At 36.0% G+C, this 21,699-nt stretch overlaps 2 protein-coding genes across 4 annotated transcripts in view; one reads left to right on the plus strand and one right to left on the minus strand.

Annotated features, from left to right (window-relative positions):
* apc (APC regulator of WNT signaling pathway) overlaps nucleotides 1-635 on the minus strand; it is a 39,019-nt gene extending 38,384 nt beyond the window's left edge. Inside the window, exon 1 of the mRNA XM_079861195.1 lies at nucleotides 418-635. The gene's annotated coding sequence lies outside the window, so the exon portion shown is untranslated. The remainder of the gene's footprint in view (nucleotides 1-417) is intronic.
* Nucleotides 636-1,631: 996 nt separating this feature from the next.
* Nucleotides 1,632-21,699, plus strand: part of epb41l4a (erythrocyte membrane protein band 4.1 like 4A) — a 55,331-nt gene continuing 35,263 nt past the window's right edge. For all 3 annotated transcript variants that reach the window (XM_079861218.1, XM_079861216.1, XM_079861217.1), the window contains exons 1-2: nucleotides 1,632-2,137; nucleotides 18,023-18,127. In XM_079861218.1, coding sequence (XP_079717344.1) covers nucleotides 2,039-2,137; nucleotides 18,023-18,127 — 204 coding nt within the window. In that variant the 5' untranslated portion in view covers nucleotides 1,632-2,038. The remainder of the gene's footprint in view (nucleotides 2,138-18,022; nucleotides 18,128-21,699) is intronic.

The raw sequence follows: 21,699 nt of genomic DNA on the forward strand, positions 1-21,699 counted from the left end.
AAATAATATGAAGTATGTAGCATAATATTAGAGTACAATACCATTGTAGAGTTTATTAGAGGAAATACAAGAAATAACATTGGTAAAGTATAGAGTAAACTTTATGTATATTTCAAAGACAAGTTGTTAAACATTGTAGAGCAGTAAAATACACAATATATAGATATGAATAAAAACATATCAATGTAAACGAGTGTTCACATCACTGCAAACTCTTCACACATACTTACTTATAAATACACACTTCTTCAGGCTCAGTTTTATAAAGCACTAACGTTACTAGTTTTAACAGCACACTTTTATGATTTTATAAACTTGACCAACGGCTTATTAACATATACTTCTGTATATTATTGTGTATCAGAGCTTATTGTGTTTAGCCTATATAAATATTACTGAAGCCAGTTAAAGTCTTACCTGCACAAACATTCGCCTCTTCCAGTAAATAACTCGAGTTTATCGCCCAGGTCGGAATAGATCCCGTGAATTCATATTGTTGGAGCCCTGTAAACGGATATTTCTCTGTTCGCTGATTATATCATTTGTTTGTTTGAAACTTTTTCTTCTTTTGTGTGAGTGATTTTCTGCTCAGCAGCTCCAGTCCCCGCGACGCTTCGCCATATTGTTAGTGGAGTCAGACTTTGAGCATGCGCAGTGAGCTGTGTGCTCACAACGACACCATGCGGCAGGTTAAAGAATTGCTTTAATCTCTTCAATGATTTGTAGACATGTAGAATGATAATAATAATAATAATAATATATTATATTATATTATAATTATATTGAATAATTAATAATAATTGAATCATTGTAATATATTATATTATATTATAATATAATAATATTGAATAATTAATAATAATTGAATCATTGAAGTAAATTAATTTCCATTACTGTCCTAAAAGATATATGTAACAAAAATACAGACAAATTTTCGAAATCTTGCACTGCCTGAAAGAGCCTGATACGTTACAACAGTCGAAATAACTGCAGTTACTTTGATATTTTCGTGGAAATGCAATGGAATATTTTTATTCTAAATTAATAAATCTAAAATTTAAATCTATTTAATTATTATATTATTATTAATTATAATAAAGAACATTTTATTTTATTTGCATTGTATTTATTAATTACAACATTATTTGAGGAACTGTAAATTAAATAATGTTACATATTAAATAATGTAAAATTGTTTTATATTATATTTAAAATGTTTTCAATCTAACAATGTTATTACATATATTAAATATATTTTAAATATGATATAAAATATTTTTACATTACTTAATATGTAACATTATTTAATTATTAAAGTACTTGATTATAATATAATAATTATTAATTACAATAATAATATTTGATATAGGCCTATACATGTTATTTATCAAGTAATAGCCTAAATATATTGAAGAAAGAAAGAAAGAAAGAAAGAAAGAAAGAAAGAAAGAAAGAAAGAAAGAAAGAAAGAAAGAAAGAAAGAAAGAAAGAAAGAAAGAAAGAAAGAAAGAAAGAAAGTCACTAACAGCATAACGAGATGAGAGGATGCGCTGAGTTTCCAACAGGTGGCAGGACAGTCTTGCTCACACAGTGTGTGTGTGTGTGTGTGTGTGTGTGTGTGTGTGTGTGTGTGTGTGTGTGTGTGTGTGGGAGGAGTCACACACATGAACAGCCGCTCGGGCTGCTTGGCAACACACAGCATGAATCCCAGTGAAACCCGTTCGGTGAATCAGGAGATTTTGATGGGACACTTTGATCAATCCAGCCCGACAGCTCCAGCTAAAGTCTTCCACAGGCCCGAGACCTGCCGAAAGCTTCGGGATTCACTTTCAGGACCGCGATGAGCCTTTACATATAACACTTTATTCATCATATGAGTTCAGATGGGACATTTGGATGGTGCACTCATGAAGAATGAAGAGGATAAGATGTAACAAAGGAGGACACGAGCTGACATCTCCTCCTGATGGATTGTAACATTCCGACAGAAGAGAGCTTTCTGTAGGCTGTTCGGCCGGGATCTCCTGTCTACTTCAAGATGAGTTGTTTCTGTTCAGTCCAAGAGGAGTTTTACTGTGAGGTTCTGCTGCTGGATGAGTCCAAGCTGATTTTAACCACTCAACAGCAGGGAATAAAGGTAGGAGATGCCTTCATAAGGACTTATTTCTATATGCTCAAAAGATGAACTATACTTATCCAGAGAGCAAATACACTCTGCTTTCCTTTATTCCAATACACACATAAAATAACTACACTCTTAAAAATAAAGGTTCTTTATTGGCATTGATGATTCCATGAAGAACCTTACGTTCCACAAAAGGTTCTTGATAGTGGAACAAGGTTCTTTAGATTATGCAAATGTTAAAAAGAAAACATTTTTATTTTAAGAACTGTTCACTGAAAGCTTATTTGTGAATGGTTCCTCTATGGCATCACTGTGGAAAACAAAACTTATTTTTAAAAGTGAGGTATATATTTGCAGTACAGTAGCCTAATATAATGTAAATTATATTATAATATGATTATCGTATTCATAAATGGTAGTTAAATAATAGTAGTAGTTCCAAAGCAACAGTTTCTGTTTCCATATTTAATACTGGTGTGGTCCACACCCAGAACACATGAGCTCAGCACACTGTTAACCAGATTACAGTAACCAGATGATCTGGTCAAACACAACGAGAACGGCCTAATTATATTGCTGCCTCATGCTTTTGTAAAATGTTAAATACATACATGTTGATATGCAGTACTATATTGTATATTATTAAATACTGCATTATTAAATATTAAACCTGTAAGTGAACTGTGAAGTATCATAGTTTTGTTGACATGATAGCATTGTTTTACCATATTATTTTCAGACACAGTTCTTCTGATTCACGCACTTATCCCTGTTTCATCTCTTTGACTTATCCGGAGTAACATCTCTTAGACATTATAGATCGTATTTCACTTTATTTGCATGGCAATGCATAATGGTAGAAGTTTGGTTCTGTTGTGCAGTCAGTTTAATAAGTTAGCCTCATTTTATTCTCTGACATATTTCAACCAGGGTGTTAGTTAATACAGGACAAATGGATTGAATTTGTATATTAGCCCATACTGCTCTTTTTGTAATCGTTCACATGCTGCATGTTTGACTCTGAACAAAGTGACATATCATATTGCCGTTTGCTCTAAATTGTTAATGGACAGCAGAGCAGGAGGATCTTTAGCAAGTCTTTAATGGACAGTACATGAGGAGAAATGAGCAGTATTTGAGTTTGAACATCATCTGCACAATGCATTTTTGTAGCTTTTACCTGATATCTACAGAGAGGAGGTAAAAATAACCGTGTGAAGGGGTCAGAATGCTTTTAATCAGAGGTTTTATTAGTTTGTTGCACATTGTTAGGCATGTAGGTCATGGTCATTATAAACCACAGGAACAGAGTCTTAGATAAAAGTTGATGAAAGTGTCCAGCTACCTCCGTCCATTAAGACATTAAAGTGTTTTATAAAAACTTTCTGTTATACTGGTTGAATCTCTCTTCATAGCAATCGATCATAGAAGTCGTCTAAATATTAAAACATATATTTTCTGTGGAAGTCACAGGACCAAAAAAAAATATTCGTCCAATCATTACATTCGGTCATGATTCGCAGACATCACACGTCATCAGCGCGTTCTGTAAGTCTATCCAGAGTTGTAGACAGACGTCAGTCACAGAGTGCCACAAACAAACAACCGCCGCCTTTTACAGTTCCTCCTGAACCAAAACAGCAAGCGTATGCTGCATTCACGCCATATCGTAACAGCAATTACGAGATGGCAACCTGTGACGTTCTACCCGGAGCGGTTCACGTCCTCATACTCGGATTTCTATGTCAACACTATCAACGCCGAAATGAATCTGCAGCAGTCAGGTGGTACAAGGGGTCTGTAAGTTGTTTACGTTCATTATTATTGTAATGTTGTGTGCTTTGAGACATGAGGTAATTCAACGCCGTATCTCGTCTCGTAACGTTCTGCAAACGCTGCTGTATGCTTTGCATTCATGGCTGCATCCTAAATCGCATATACCCACTATCTAGTAGGTGAAAAACAGTATGTGACAAAAGAAGTAGGCCTATGTCCGACTTCACAGTACTCATAAAAGTGTAGGCAAAAAGTACCCGGATGACCTACTACTTCCGGCGAGATTCTGAGGTGCGCCGATGGACACTTTACTATCCCATGAGGCCACAGGAGAGGATTTGTGAATTGCAATGAAGTGACGTAACTGATACTGGTAGGTCACATGATAATGACAACATTCCGAATGTAGTACGTCCAGATTACATTCATAATGCACACATTCATACTATATGCGGTCGTGAAGTAATTACTCATTCAAAATAAGTACCTACTCAAGAGAGTATGAGATTTCGGACGCAGCCTATGTGTTTTGAAGGAGGCGTGGCTTTGGAGACGCTCTGAAGGGAGGATGGGATCTTATGCTTATGTGCAAAACTTAATCCCATAAATAAAGCTAGGGTGTTGCTATGTGGGCCTAGGTGTTTTTCAGTGTGCGTCTGTGGGATTTTTCCACCTGTTCTTTGGTCCAGCAGGTGAAAATGGTGCATCTGATCAGTTAGTAAAGTAGAAGCACAAACACTGCAGAGCGACACACACGCTGAACTTTAATACTTATTGTTAGAGGTTTGATGCACTTACACTAAATATGAGCAATAAAAATTGTCTTTTTGCATTTAAGTGTTTTATTTGTTAGGAAGTGCTTACAAAGCCACACATTTTGCTTATGTGCACAGATGCTTACACACACAAATATTGGAGCGATTCACACACGCTCACGACACAAAGGCCTCATTGAGTTGACCCAGACGGCGGTGTGTGTATTTGTGCGTGAGGAACAGAACAGCTCACATGTTTCCATCATTGCAAAACAAAGACAGCAGCTCAGAAGCCAGTGCTTCTGTCGAGGTGACGCTCTCCTGACATTTGGAAATGTCTGACAAAGAGAAACGTTTATTTAGGGTCTGACCGGTGCAAGATTTAGACCGTCTTCCTCCATTGAGTTTCCTGTGAGAGAATGGCTGTGCTTTCTAAACAATAAGGTCCTTTGGCACTTTTCAACACAAAAAGATTAATAAAAGCTGTTATTGTGTTCATTGTGAAGTTCAAGGGTTCAGTATGAAGCTACGGGGCATCAAAATAGGCTCATGATGGTTCATGGTTCAGTGGTGATATCACATATTCGATGGAAGCTCTGGGTCACATTTCACACTAAAATGAAAATAAGAAAATAAGACATTGTTCATTTTAATGACAATTAAACATTTAAACCACCAAATCCTCCTTATTGTAGTATTAAAAACAAACAGTAATATAAATACAGTGATATATGTCATTTTAGTATTTGTGGTGCTGCCTTTAATTTAAATTTTAAATAAAAAATAATGAAAAACAGTGTTTTTGTACTCAAAAAAATATTAACTAATACTAAAACTGATGTCAAAAAAATGCATGTGATGACAAAAAAAGCAATTACAAAAGATATAAAATATAATTTTATTTATTGAATTTGAATAAATGTGTGTGTGTATAAAATGCCTTTAAAAATGACTAAGATAAGTAATTTTCATATTTTCAGAAAAATTCTGACATTTTAATGGTAGTTTGATATATACTGTACTATGGGATCATACTATGTATGATTATCATATTCATATGGCACATAAATGACTGCATTCAAGGTATTACCAACATGTTAGTGTGCAAAAGCCTGGTAATACCATTGTACTCTTTTGTATTGGCGACAGACAGAGAAAGTGAAAGGCAGGATAAATGTGTATTAAGTATTACCCCGTGTGTGTCGCTGGTTCCAGTACCCTCGTCCTCCAGTCACACCCACCCCATCAGCGCGGGTGGAGGGGGTTGCGGGGCGTTTGGGAGTGTGCCGGCCTTTCCAGACAAAGGCAGAGAAACCCTTGTGATAAGATGAGCAGATTTCCTCTGGCTGGATTTGAGTTGGACTAATGCGAGCTTTGGATCAAATCCCTCATCGTTGCGTTTAATGGGATTCCTAAATGGGCTTGTGTCTCAGCGTTATCCTAACTGAGTGTGTTTTATTGTACTTATTCACCTACTGCAAACACACTTCATAGCTCATGTTAATAATGATGATAAGCCTAACCAGCGAATTATACAGTCCAGAAGAGGACAGAGTGAAAATACTGAATGTTTTTTTTTATGCAGTCTGACCTTTTAAGCCCATTATCTGGTGCTCATCTAGTGACAATGTGCCATGAGAGACAGAAATAAACCACAGACTAGGGACCGTCATGCATTTGCAGCTCATATGGAGTGTGTTTTTGTGCATCAGCTTTTCCCCATGGTAAATTCAATCACTGACTGAAATTTCATAAATTGGGAAAAGCAAGTCTCTTCTGCTCACCAAGTCTGCATTTATTTGATTAAAAATACAGTAATATTGATTTTATTACAATTGTTTTCTATGTGAATACATTTTAAAATGTAATTTATTCAAAGCTGAATTTTCAGCATCATTACTCCAGTCTTCAGAGTCACATGACCCTTCAGAAATCATTCTAATATGTTGATTTGCTGCTCAAGAAACATTTCTAATTATTATCAATGTTGAAAACAGTTGTGCTGCTTCATATTTTTGTGGAAACGTGACAAAAAAAAATCAGGATTTTTTGATGAAAGTTTAATGTTGAAGTTTAAAAGAACAGCATTTATTTGAAATAGAAATCTTTTGTAACATTAAGTGCCTTTTCTCTCACTTTTTATGCATCCTTGCTGAATAAAAGTATTAATTTCTTTCAGAAAATTCTTACTGACCCCAAACCTTTCAATATTTAGCTTTTGGGTCATTCCATGTCAAAGCAACCCAATTTTCGGAAACATTCCAGACACATTTTTTTGATTTTGCTCTTTTTTTTTCTGAAGAAAGACAAACATTAATAGTGATGAAAGCCAAAATATTAAATTCAATGGATGAATATTCACTTAGATTTGGAGCCAGATTACAGGTGGGTGAAAATGACATTAGAAAGATGGCAGGATCATTATTTTATTTTTACACAAAGATCGGTAGGTATCTTAGTTAAAACAATTTACTTTAGCAATCTATGTTGCATTATATACCAACAGTAACAGTTCAAAAATGGGAAAAAGCACTTTTCGTGTTTTCTCCCCAACGTTTGCATGCCTGTAACTCAAGAAGTACTGAAGATATCTTAATCATTTTAGATTTTGGCTCTTAACAAACCTTTCTTTTGGTATCTTCAATTTAGAGGCCTTATATGGTTAAATCCCAGAGATATGGAGATCTTAATGTGGCTCCATGAGTAAATTGTTAAATTGTACACATTTGTTGGAGTCAAAAAACAAATGTGTAAGTATCTGTATGCAAAGTCAACCACATTTGGTTTTCAACCATTAAAAATGGGTTAGGTTCAACAATTTGCACATAAAGCCACATTGTCCATATCTCCTGGAATAAACCATATAGGGGACCATAACTTTGGGGAAAAAAAGTGCTTCTCCCCATTTTTGAATGGTCTCTGTTTGGTATATAATGCAATAAGGATTGCTAAAGCCCAGAAGTTACTATTTTTCTATATGTGTAAAAAAAAAAAAAAAGATATTGTATACCCACTGTAAGTGTGTGTGTGTGTTTGTGTGATGTAGTGGTTAGGTTTATGGGTGTTTCGGAGACAGGCACAGACAGACTCCAAACCTGAACTCTGAAACCCCTGACAGCCCTGAGATGTTTTATTGGCGCTGCCAACGTCACATTCAAGAAAGGAATTCATACAGAATATTCTCTGCAGCCATCCATCTAAAAAATGACATGGCAATTAAAAAAAAAAAAAAAAGATAGTGGTGGCTAATATTAGGATATCATGAATACCTTGAGTACTAATATAAAAAATACCATGCAATCACACAAACCCATGGAATTACTTATGATACTTTTTCCTTAGTGAATTCAAGTGGACTGGAGACAAACATTACATTCTGTCCATTACGACCCATGAGCCTGTCAAACCACATTCCTCTGAGAAATCTCATCTCACAGTCATTAAAAACAATTTGTATCAGGGTGTTCGTTTGAAACACACCTTTTCACATAGGGGCTGCTCAAACAAACAGATCAATGTTTTAAAAGAGTCACAGTGTTTCACTCATAAGGAAGTAAAACTACTAATGGATCACTGATAGTCAGAATCTGTGCATGCAAATATACCCCATATAAACCGAATTGGATTGTCTGTAATTCACAATTTACATTCATGCATTTGACTTTCAAAGCAACTTGCATTGCATTCAAGCTATACATTGGATCAGTGCATGCATACCTTGGGAATCGAACCCATGACCTTTGGCTAGTGCAATGCTCTACTGTTTGAGCAACAGGAATGCAATTCTGTTCTGCCTCTCTGTGTTTGTTTGTTAGATATTTTTGGTGAATTTGATTTTGCTTTCAGGCACCAGTAAGAGTGTAGGACTCTTAGTTCTGCCTTTTCAACATTTAAATCCACTTAATTTCTAAAGAATTCTGCAGATTTTGTCCCAAATTGGTGCAGAAATGCGAAAACCATCTGGGGATTGTGTGTCAGCAGTGTTTGTGTGTCAGCTGAAGGTAGAGGATTTAACAGGCATTTGAAGGAGCGAGAAAAGAAATGGGAATAATCTCTGCTTTCTTTAGTCACAATGAGGGTCGTAATCTCTCCTGTCAAATGCAGAATCAACACTGATCAGTGCAGACACATTCCTTCAGCGTGAACATACGCCGTGATTCACTGCAGAAATGCCCTTAAATGAACCACCGTCAGTAATCAGAATGCTAATTATTTAGTTGATTGAGCTGATTGAGGTGCTCATCAAAGTTACATCAATGCTCCGTTTGAGATGAGCTTTGAATTATAGATGGCAGTCAAAAATAATACGGTTGGTTTGTCGTTCTTTTATGCTTTATTTAAACGTTTTTGAAGTAAGAGTCATTCCAGATCAACTGCTTAACTGTGGCTTATTCTGAGCAGTGAATCGTGCCACGCTGAAAACTACCTGCATCAGTCTTTAGTTTGGGAATGGCCCTGGTAAGTTTCTTCCAATGTCGAATGCGAGCGTTCAACAAAGGCTTTCAGAAATGCTCATCCGTCATCCCTCATCAACAGTGCCGCATCTATTTCAACAAGCCTCGTGCATATAAATTATTACTGATGCTGGAGTCTAAATTTAAATCCGTCTGCCGTGTAAAAACTTTCCCAAAGCGCAGAGCTCCACAGAGATATGGTTTCTGGGTTTTAGTTCCCAGAGAAACATTGAATATTCTATTTCCTGATATGTAGACTAGAAGACTAGAATCATAAACTCAAATCCAATAGTTGGGAAATGTCTTGTATTTCTCCTGTATTTCATTAATAAAGAACTAAGGCTACATTCAGACTAGGGATGCACCGATATGAAAATTTTGGCCGAGACCGATAACCGATATTTCTTTATATCTGAAAGCCGATAGCCGATATATTGGGAGATAAATCTAAAACCAAATTTTTATATAATTTTTGAGAGTCTGATCACAAAAAAAGAAGTCCCACCATTTAAAGCCATGTCCCAAGCACACAATTTTAATGTTCTCATTACAATTTTATGTAGTCTATCTGACAGACTTGCGCTACACATGTTGGACTTAACTGTATTTTCCTTTTTTGAAGTGATTCAAATCATAATTCAAGCAATTAAAAAACATGGTGAACAAAAAAAAATTATCGGGCCGATAACGATAACATTAAAAATAAACCTATATCTGCCGATACCGATATGGTGGCCGATATATCGTGCATCTTTAATTCAGACTGCAGGTAAATGTGGCCCAAATCCGTTTTTGTCAGTGTAATAGTACAAACCACATGGAATCTGATCTTTTCAATCCCAATTTGGGCCAGTTCCATATGTGGTCCATAATCCGATAGTGATATCCAATGCAATGCGACCTGAACAGTCATATCGTAATTCACACAACTTTTACGTCACTCTAAGAGCAACATTTGTCAAAATTCTGCACTCAAGGGAGTCACTTCAAAGATTTTACATACCCAAAGTTATCAAGAACGTTGCGAATGGTGTCAGTGCAAAGACAGTGATGTGTCAGAACTTACTATAAACTTGCTACTACTTACTACTTACCTATGTGTTAGAAGTATTACAGTGACAAATATACAAGCAAAACATGTGGGCCCGTATCATAAATGTTATCCTTCGAATAAACCGATATTGTCCGCTGGTGTGGATGCTAATATTGTTATAGTTATCGTTCTTCTTGGTGTGATCGGACTTGTGAGCATTTAATAATGTTTGAGTTCATGCTGAGATCTCTGACTTAGGATTGCAAACTTTTTTGTGGCGAGGAGACACATTGACACATTTGCTCTTTTGTGAGTTTCGTCCAAGTAAACTAGTGTGTTGGCTTTATTTATTCACGGTTCATGTTTGAGTCGCATTTAGCTTTGCTTCATCTTTCAACGTTGGTTGATGTGTTTGGCTTGGAGCGTTATCAGTTGTGCGAGTTCCTCTGCCTTTGATTGCAAAAGCTGGTATGTACCATGTGTTTCCTCTAGTCATTGTGGGAGTTTGCAGAACATACACTTGCTTTTTTTTTCTTTTTTTCTTGAGTTCATGGTTTTTGGACATGATTGCATTGAAATATCATGTACCATGGCAATTATTGCACAGCTCTCTAAGAAATTTAACTTGACAGTACTATAGTATTCTTGCAGTACCATATACATTTGTTAATCAACCTAGTGTATATCAAAGTACCATTTTATGACCTTCTATATCATGTTACGTCCTTTAGAGGATCCTGCATTTTTAACCCTACTTATTGTTTGCATTCACAGAAGAATGTTAACCACTTGTAAAATTGCTGGTTAACAATACAGCGTTTCCCGTGTGACTCAAGACCGTGCTTGTCAAAGAAGCGCCTCAGTGCCGGTGTTGTGTTGAAAGTGCAGGCGCTGTAAACCATGTGTCGCATCTTTGTCTTTATTTTTGAGTAACTATGGAAACTACGAGGGTCTGTGACTGGGGGGGGGGGGGGGGTCACAGACATCTGGAGCGTTTCCAGCAAAAACCAGAAGAGAAGTGGCTTTTCTGTTGTGTTAAATCATTGAAACACACTCACGTCCCAACCGAGACCAGATAGCCTGGCCATTATGAGTTTTCTATACCATTGGATCTATTGTGACTTCTCAAAGCAGAGCTTTCAGTGTCTGTTTAAGTGAATCTCTATGAAATTAAATGAAATATATAACAAAATAGTCTTTTAAGAGTTTTTCCCCCCGAAAAAAATTGGTCATTTTCATCATCCTGGATCATTTTCAGGAATTTAATAGTGTTTTTTTGTATTATATTAATCATAAATTAAAAGAAGTACAACAAATATTACCATGATATAGTAATACTTTCACAATTAAACAAACCCTTTCACAATTGAAATATATATATATATATATATATATATATATATATATATTTTTTTTTTTTTTTAACATTGTCTGCATTAAAAATTTGGGCTTAACCTTATGAAAAAGGATTCATTTTCTTTATGCAAATTCTAATTTCTTTCTTTATCTTGAGTTTGAAGAGAGATTTTTTTCTCAAAGTATTTTCTCATGATTCCTTTTCAAAGAATTTTCTCAAGATTCTAACTATTACTATCTTAAATAATTTTGGACTTAATGTTTTTAATTGTCATGAAAAATGCATCATTTTATGCACAATGTAATTTCTTCTTTCTTTCTCTTGAGTTTGAAGTAAATGTGACCTGGACTTGCTCCTGACAGGTTTAGTCAGATTCACCCATTTAGGCTCTCTCTGGTCTCTAGAGGAGTGAAGGAACATCTGCTGATGGGATATCAGCACCACACACACACACACACACTGCCACACCCGTACAGCCGGCAGCAGCAGATGGTCAGGTCTCGTTAATGTAGTGACCCCGTTGCTATGGGGACAGCAGGGCATGTCAGAGGGAGTTAATTGTTTCAAAGAATGTCTTAAATGACCAAACCTTCAGAATGTCCCACGCTGCCATTAGAAAGACACATATGAGGATGGGTCTGACCAAATCTGTCAAGAGCATGTCCGGGTCATATTTCACCCCTAAATCACATGAAAGATAGAAAAAAGAAGCCTGTTTTAGGACCATTACCATTTTTTTGCATTGTTTTCATAACTGTTAAGCACATTTGATTCATTAATGCAATGTTTGATTTCAGATATTAGTGTAATTGCATTGCAATTGCAACCAATTAAATGGCTGGATGTTCTTTTTTGTTTAATTAAACAAAACTGGATGATGGGAGGGTATTTGAAAAAGTGAACGAGCACAGTGTGTTTTTGTAGGTGGACTTGAGTCGGATTGTGTTAATTAGTTAATCTTCTTTGTGCGCTTTTGGACATAATACCACAATCAGGCTTTGATTTGATAAGCTTGTGTTATCAGACGCACGCCTACGCTTCACTTTCTGCTTTCAGTAAACAAGTCTTTACAATCTCAGTCTCGCTCTCCATGAGTTCATCTGTCTTCTTGACAGTGTGAAATTGATGCAAAAGGACGCGTATCACCACAGAGAAGAACGTAAATGTGTACCTTGAAATGCAATGTAAGTCGCTTTGGATAAAAGCGTCTGCCAAATGCATAAATGTAAATGTAAGATCAATATATATTTATTAGATCTATGCTTGTGCTTTTTTTATTTACTTCCCAGTCTGCAATTATTAACAATGGCTATGTTCACTTAGATTGCCTACCACATTAATCTTACTACTATTGCAATATGCAGTATGTATACTTTTATAATAATATTTTTGATTGATTATAATAGTATTTTATTTTATTTTTAAGTTTGTTATATATATATATATATATATATATATATATATATATATATATATATATATATATATATACATATACATACACACACAGTATATATTATATAATATATATTAAAATAATTTAAATCAAAAGCACAAATATATATATATATATATATATATATATATATATATATATATATATATATATATATATATATATATATATGTGCTTTTGATTTAAATTATTTTAATAGAACAAGTATATAAAGCACAGTTTAAAAATGAAGGTAAAGTTAGGACATTGCATTTATGACAAGTTAGGACAAAGTTAGGAGATTTCTCGTTGTTTAGATTTATAAAGCATTTCACGGCTTTAACTTTTTTCCAAATGCCACTTAAAATTGCTGCAAAGGTTTTTTTACTTTGTCATTTAACATAGGGCTGTTATTAATGTACATTTGATAATGCATGCGAACACTAATCTGTTGTGGGTTTGTTATCAACATTACTATCCGATGAAACTAAAAAGACGTGGGCATTAAATATAATGGCAGCTTAAGTTTCTCTCCCAGCACAGAAAAGCTTTGCCCTTCTATTGTATCATTTTTATCTGCAGTAAGTTGGAAAATTGCCGATGCCAAGCAGCATTTCTCGACACAAGGAAATACACTTCCTATCTATTAATTTCACTCTTCCCTGTTATTTTAACATTCCCACCCTAACCAGCACAAATGTCTTATCGGGAAGAGAGATATGGCAGGAATGTGGAAGGCATGATTTAGGAGGATCTTTCCTGGCCGTGTTCGTGCCGGGACCCTTTGGACAGCAGCGTGTTTGCGGTTTGCCATATTCACCTCTCCTCCCGTTGGGCTTTTGGGATTTGAATTACGACACTGACATCAGAGGTCACACACAATGGGGGGTTTTTCCCTGGTAAGGCCGTACCTGTGTTCCCGTGTTCAGCTTTGATAGATATTTCGCCACCGGGGACCGGCAGTGTGGGAACATGAGCACCTTAAACACACATATGAGCAGTGATCTCTTCTGTTCAGTATACATAGAAAACAAATATATATGCAGAGTTTACTAAATACCAATGCAACAGTAGGGGACATTTATACAACACCGTTTTCAACTAAAAATGGAAAACTTTTTATGCGTTTTGGTCGTTCATTTACACGACAATGGCATTTTGGGGGTCTGAAAATGCAAACGGGTTTCAAAGAGCACGTTTTTGAAAACGATACCGTTATCGTCTCGGTGAATTTGTGAAAATGGTGACGTCATGTGCATGCGTATTATATGTTCAGGCAATAGAGCTGGTAAGTCCTGCCCATCCGTAAAACCCCAAGTGGACCTCTAGGTTGAAAAATCGTCAATGCAAGTGAATGTGAGAAAATAATTATTTTCTGGTCCCGTTTGAATTGTGCCATGAATGTGAACATATGTTGTCTGTGAATTTTTAATATAATTTTTCATGTTACGAGTTTGACAGTATATGGTATGATTCTTCGGCTAGCAGTTGTGGAAAAGACATAACGAGAAAGACTACATGTCGCCTGTGTGACGCCACCCCATAAAGTTGACTTACCCGTGGTTTTCGCCAACCTCAACGATTTTGTCCTCTCCCTGAAAGAAGGCGGTGAAGTGCACCAAAGACACAGCCATGTTTAGCGGGATCCGTGAGCTAGTGTCCGTGTGCGAGTGGTGGTGACGTTTCAAACGCGTCGAAAGCAGCGAAGAGTTGTAGTCCACAAAGTGCTCTCACACAAAGTCTAACCGTATCAAACTTCTACCCGCTAAATTGTAGCATTCTTTACACGAAAAATTATATAAAAAATTCACAGACAACATATGTTTACATTCATGGCACAATTCAAACGGGACCAGAAAATAATTATTTTCTCCCATTCACTTGCATTGACGATTTTTCAACCTAGAGGTCCAGTGGGGTTAGCGGAAGGGGCGGGCGGGACTTACCAGCTCTATAGACGCGTAGTGTTTCTTTACAAAGTGACATCGCCATCTACTGGCCTGGTAGCAGAATACAGCGTTATTAGTCGTTTTCGCAGATCCATGACAACACTATCGTCTATATGCGAAAAACACAAAGGAAAAACTTTTACGTTTTTAGTACATTGTTGTTGCTTAAACGACATAGTGATGCACCGAAGATTTTTCGGCATCCAAAGATTTTTGGTCGAAAATGCATTTTCGGTTTCGACTGTAGGGCCGAATTTATTGACCAAAATAATGAGGTCTAATTAGCACTGCTCTGATTGCGTGTTTTGACTGTGTCAGTGGAGAAGCTACAATGTAAACATGTCAGCTTGATAATATAGATTTCAAACAAACATTTTGATGAACCGAGATCAAATTTAGTCTACTGTATGTTATTGTCAGTCAATTGGTGAACAAATCTTCACTAAACATTATTTGTCGCGCACACCCCATCCAATAATCGCAATAAGCTTAGCAATTTGTTGCTTTTCATATGAAACAAAGTTTCAACTTTCAATTTATGTCATTTTATAATAAAATCATAACGTGATTGGATCATCACTTCCTCTTTACTACTAGTTATAGCATGAAATAACATGAATGATCATCAACAGTTGAAATATACAGTACAACTTGTAATGTAATCATCAATCAGTGTTTGAACGGCGGAAAGACGTCAATAAAACGGAAAATAAATTCAATCTAAATGAAAACTTAAACTTTCATTTCGTTGTCTGAGTTTTGATAAAGAAATAATTTTGGTGCATCACTATTGATTTTATCCCTGTAATTCTATTAATGCTATTTCTCAAATTTTGCTCTTTTAGGGCTCATGAGGCTTCAATTACATTTCATTGAAGTATCAACTATCAGTATCAAAAGTATTTTTTTCTCATTTTAATAAAAACAGACCCAAATAAGTTCATTATTATCATCCAGTGCTATAAAATGAACGTGGATAACAGCTCAGATCATTTGATGAGAAATGTTTGAGTTTATATTGAGATTTTTATTGCAGACTTCAGCATCTGGAAAATCTGAGAGACATTTTTGAGATCTGTTTTGAAAGGAGACGCATGTGAGATTCCTGGGGTCTTTTTCCCAGGAGAAACCTCTACTCTCCATTTAATGTCATCTCTGTCTAGGAGATGTTGAAGAGAACTTGTGTGTGATATTTCAGTCCTGTGGGTTTTCTGCTGAATATAGTATTTCAGATTTGAAGTTTATTGTGTTTCACCCTGCAGCGTGTGTAATAGGAGCGATCATGACATACGTCTGTGTGGAGCTGCAAAACACTGAATACACGCCAAACCCTTTGTGTGTTTTATATGTGTGTGTGTTCACGGCGGGGAGAAACTCTTGCAGGTTTCCTCTCACTCACCGTGTGTCATATGAGCTGACGTGTGTCATACGTGTGAGCTGCAGTTGCACAACTATCAGCAGAGATGTCACATAAACACTGAAGATTTATTAACATAATAAAGCTTTTATTAGTGGTAACGTACTTGTTGCGTGAATTTACTAGAACAGGGCTGAACTGGTTTAGGGTTTTTTTTCTCAAACCCACTGGAATTAGGGCGGGTATGATTGATCTGCCTCTGATTTAAAGACCCCATGATGCCCAAAAATATAAACTTTAAGCAGATATACACTTTTACAGTTTTTCTCTTAGAGCAAAACAGATCGAAAATGTTGATGTTATCATCTTGTATTCAGGGGGCTAACCAAATGTTTATTGACTTAACCATATGTCTAGTGTTGGTAATATATTTTCATGTTTTGATATTTTCAAGTCTCTCACCAAGCCGGCATTAATTCAATCAAAAATTCCCAATTCGCTTCACTATCTGTTCTAAATAGAGTGTGTCCCAAATCATGATGTGTTGAAATGAGTATTCCAGAGATACCCGGATGGTCTACTGTTTCTGCTTTGAACCCGAAGTGCACACTCTAAACGGCTAATATTCTATTAGAACTACAAACACTAATACAAAGTGTTAAAAAACTACAAACATGGTGGATATGCGAAACTCTTAAAGGATTAGTTCACTTTCAAAAAAATTTTTGCTGATAATTTACTCACCCCGATGTCATCCAAGATATCCATGTCTTTCTTTCTTCCGTCGAAAAGAAATTAAGGTTTTTGAGGAAAACATTCCAGGATTTTTCTACACAGAATGGACTTCAATGGCAACCAACTATACCAATGTTCAAAGAAGGTTCAAATGTCCGTCTCAATGCAGCTTCAAAGTCTCGACACGATCCCAGTCGAGAAATAGGGGTCTTATCTAGCGAAACGATCGGTCATTTTCTAAAAAATAATATATATATATATATACTTTATAACCTTTCCAACGTGATGACGCAATGCGTGGCACATCTCAGAGATGGTACACGATGGGCATTTGTGGTTAAAAAGTATATAAATATTTTTTTTTTTAGAAAATGACCAATCGTTTCGCTAGATAAGACCCATATTTCTCATCTGGGATCGTGTCGAGACTTTGAAGCTGCATTGAGACGGACATTTGAACCTTCTTTGAACATTGGTGTAGTTGGTTGCCATTGAAGTCCATTCTGTGTAGAAAAATCCTGGAATGTTTTCCTCAAAAACCTTAATTTCTTTTCGACTGAAGAAAAATCTTGGATGACATCGGGGTGAGTAAATTATCAGCAAACATTTTTTTGAAAGTGAACTAATCCTTTAATACCAGGTGTAAACAGGGCCTCAGAGCTAAAACAATATTAAAAAACAAGGAGTATATCATCAGTCAGAGTGTAACGTAATAGCAGGTTTAGTCATTGTGTTTCCTTTATCTGTACTCGTTTTACCTCTATTTACCTTAGTCATGCTCAACTTTATTCGCATTAGTGGTGTGTGTTTTCATGCTGTAATCGGTGTGTGCACGGCTCATTTATCATATGTGTGGTTTGTGGTTGAAAGTAGCCCGTTAAACACTATTGAATCAGAGAAGAAAGCCACAAACCCTCCTCTCACTGTCAGCAGATCCTCAGGAGAGATGCAGTCCAGCTGAGCTCGTAACTTTGATGCTGCTTGTGTTTTTCTGAGAACAGTGTGTTCATGATGAGATTTCTAATGCATTTCTAATTTCTCCACAGAAATCAACCAAAGGTTCTGTAGTGCTGGACTATGTGTTCAATCACGTGAACCTCGCTGAAACAGAGTATTTTGGGCTTCGCTATTGCGACCACAGTCATCAAACGGTGAGTGCTTGAAGATTATCACATGACAGCTCTTAAAGAAACAGATCATCCCAAAAATTAGAGGATAGGGATAGTCCACCCAAAAATGAAAATTCTGTCATTATTTACTCACCCTCATGTCATTCAAAACCTGCACTCAAAAAATAGCTCTTTGGCTGAACATAAATCAATCTTGGACTGTGATTCCACGTGATTGAAACAAGTAAAACCCAATAGAATCAACTAACTTGGATCAATGGTGTTCATTTAACTTGATTGAATGTTGATTTTAGTTTAACTTCAATGGTTAATGCTTCTTGATTAGGCCTATGATTTACATAACAACAAACTAAATATACAGTCAAACCAACATTTCGCACATTATCACAGTTTATTCGCTATAGTTTAGAAAATGGTAATAAAATATGACAAGAACTCAAGAGTTATCAAATCACTGGTTTTGTCCATCCTTCTGTTACTGTCTCACAAATGAATTATGTTGAATATCTGTCAGCTGTTAAATTTAACTACACAATTAGATAATACCAATTTAGCTCAACCAATTACCAAGCAATGCTTCATTTTGTTCAGTCTGTGTGTGTAAAAAGGTCGCATTAGCAATTATAGAAAAAAATTAAGCAAAACATGGTCAGGTCAAAATGTCTGAATAATTTTTGGTCCCATATTTTTATACATTTTACTGGTAGTCACTGTATGAACATTTTTTGGGTATAATATGTCACAGTTTATTTAATTTTGGTATCCTCACTTGCATAAATTAACTATAGTGTCCTGCACCCATTAGTGAAAAAATATCAAAAAGTATACCTGGTGTCTGAATAATTTTTGTGTTTGACTGTAACTTTTCTATATACATGTGATGTTCTGTTGGCAGTCTAGAAGTGATCACTACCATAGTGGTATTTTTAAAACAATTTGAATTCTTGTTAGCATGTCGACACTTGACCAAAAGCACTAACATAAGATACACTTTTAAAAACCAACATAATAGAACATTAAACATTAACAAGTCTCCATTTTCTCATCTTGCTAAAAATGCAAATAACAACACTTTATTTCAATATTTAGTCTCCCAATTCAGCCCTGTGGAAAGCATGATGGGAAATAAAAAAAGTCCTGTTTGATTGGGTTACTTGATTGAAAGATGTTATTTCAAAATTAAAACATCAAGTCAATTTAACATGAAGCAATCTCATTTGAACCATAAACATGTTACAACGGTGTTGAATCAAAATGAATTGCTTAAACAAAGTGAAAAGCATAAAAAAATGAAAAAAAATTGAAGAATGTTGGTAATCAAACATTTTGGTTCCCATTGACTTCCACTGAATTGTAAATCCATACACTCTTTAAAATAAATGCGTTTTATTGGCATCTATGGTTCCATGAAGGACCTTTAACATCCATGGAGCCTTTGCATTGAACAAATTGGAAAACATTTCTTTACACTAAGAAACATTTTTTATTTTAAGAACTGTTCACTTAAAGGTTCTTTGTGGAACCCAACATGTTGGGTTGAATGACCTGAAAGTCATTCAGGTTTGGAACAACATGAAGGCGAGTCATTTTAGTGTCTACTGTTTCTTTAAGAAAGTTTGCTAAACCATGAACTGGTCACAGGGTCCTTATAGGGTCACGTCTGAGGTCAAGGTGGTAAGGTTTACCCAGGGGCCAAATTTTGGGAAAGGCAAAGTGCAGTGTTGTGTCATTACCTCATAATCTCGACCAATGAGAAAGCTGTTTCCCACAATGCCTTCCAGGCCCTGTCCCGTGAGCCTTGATTTATTACTGAGCATGCAGTGGGCGAGAAGCACCCCGTAACTTACATTCACACAAATCTATCAACTCTATGAACGGTTATTTTGGTCAAAAGAGACAGGAGTTAAAAACCCCTCCTCAAAACAGTGTAATTTACACCGTAACGTGGTGGTTTCTGCACTCTGGGTGTGGTTTACATGCGCTCTTGACTCATAGATGCATCATCTAATTGTAAGGCACTGAAAATTCCTTTGGCACAGATTTTGTAGGGACATTTTTAACATGATGTTAGACATGCAAAAAACAACAACATATGTCCGCATTTACAGGAGGAAAAGTTTCTTATTTTGAACATTTCTGTTGCATCTTTTGTTCTGTTTGCTATGTAGTTGAGGTCATTGTTAACATGTTGCAATTCAGTTGTTAGGGTTATTCAGAGTTATTGAACATCTTGCTATCCAGTTTCTAGTGAGTTTTGAGTGGTTTCTAGGTCGTTGCTATGTGGTTGTTCTGAGCAGTGTTATTTTAGGATTGTTTAGATACGATAAGTAAGGGATAATGTACATCCAGCCGGTTGTTATCTCAGAATAAACCCCGACAGGGTGATGAATTCGCGTCGGGGTCTTGCATCAGCCTGAAGGGGGTTTATTCTGAGATAACAACCATCTGGATGAACATTATCCCGCTTATTACATGGCTACTTGCCACATAAGTAAATAATTAGGCACAAAATATTGATCTGAGTTGAAATATTTGATTAGGTCTTTAAACGCAAAGCTTCCGCGGAGAGTGCAGTTGCTAGCGCAGCAAGTTCAAACTAGACGTACATTTAATATACAGTCATATCACTTATTACACAGCATTTCGCCACATAAATAATTATGGAGATAAGAGATATTGATTTCAGATTAAACTGTTTTATAATCGTACCTGTTTGTATCTTATAATCCAACAGTGTACAAAACAATAGTCACAAAATGGCAGCAAAATATTGATTTGACTGAGTTTTAATATTTTATTAGCTCACCAAAATTAATGCAAAACTTCCACGAAGAAAAAATGTTCCTAGCAAGCGTATAGCGCTGCTGACTTCAGTAACTCGGATGAGCCTGCATTATCTGTTTTCAGCGGTTGTTATTTGGGAATAGCATAGCACTGGATGGTGGGATTGACCAATCAGAATCAAGTATTCCACAGAGCCGTGTAATAATAGGATTTATTCCTTCAGTGAATTCCTTCATTGCAAGTTTGTGGGATGCTTTCCCCAACTGTTTTATCATCCACCAAGTAGTAATGGATTGTTGAATCATCTGCCATTAATGTTACTTTTAAATTAAGGCTGTGTCCGAAATCACCCCCTATACCCTAATTCACTAATCCCTACATTACTTCACTAATATAGTCCACTTGAAGGAATGAATGAAAACGATTAAGTGAATTCGGACACTGAGTCGAAGAAATGGCTGCCGCTTTTGTGTAGTTTGTGCTGTTTAACAATCATTTGAAACTTAGCAAACTGGCAGCTCCAGTAGTAATGAAAAGATTTATCTTCAACTCTGTTATGGAAACTAGCATCTATACACCTTAATTAAACTATTTAATAATCAATTAAAAAGGAATTTATACCTGTATGATATTACACTCTAGCCACATTGGACCAGCGGTTTGGAAAATGGATGGATGAATGATTCAGCCGCGGCGCCATCTACTGGCAAGATACACTCATTTATTCGACGCTCGACTCTCAGTGCATTATGGGTATTCTCTATCTGTTGAGCGTACATCAGTTGTAAACTCATTATTGCGGTGCATTG

The sequence above is a fragment of the Squalius cephalus genome (genome assembly GCF_949319135.1).
Source record: "Squalius cephalus genome assembly, chromosome: 24".
NCBI classification, from domain to species: domain Eukaryota; kingdom Metazoa; phylum Chordata; class Actinopteri; order Cypriniformes; family Leuciscidae; genus Squalius; species Squalius cephalus.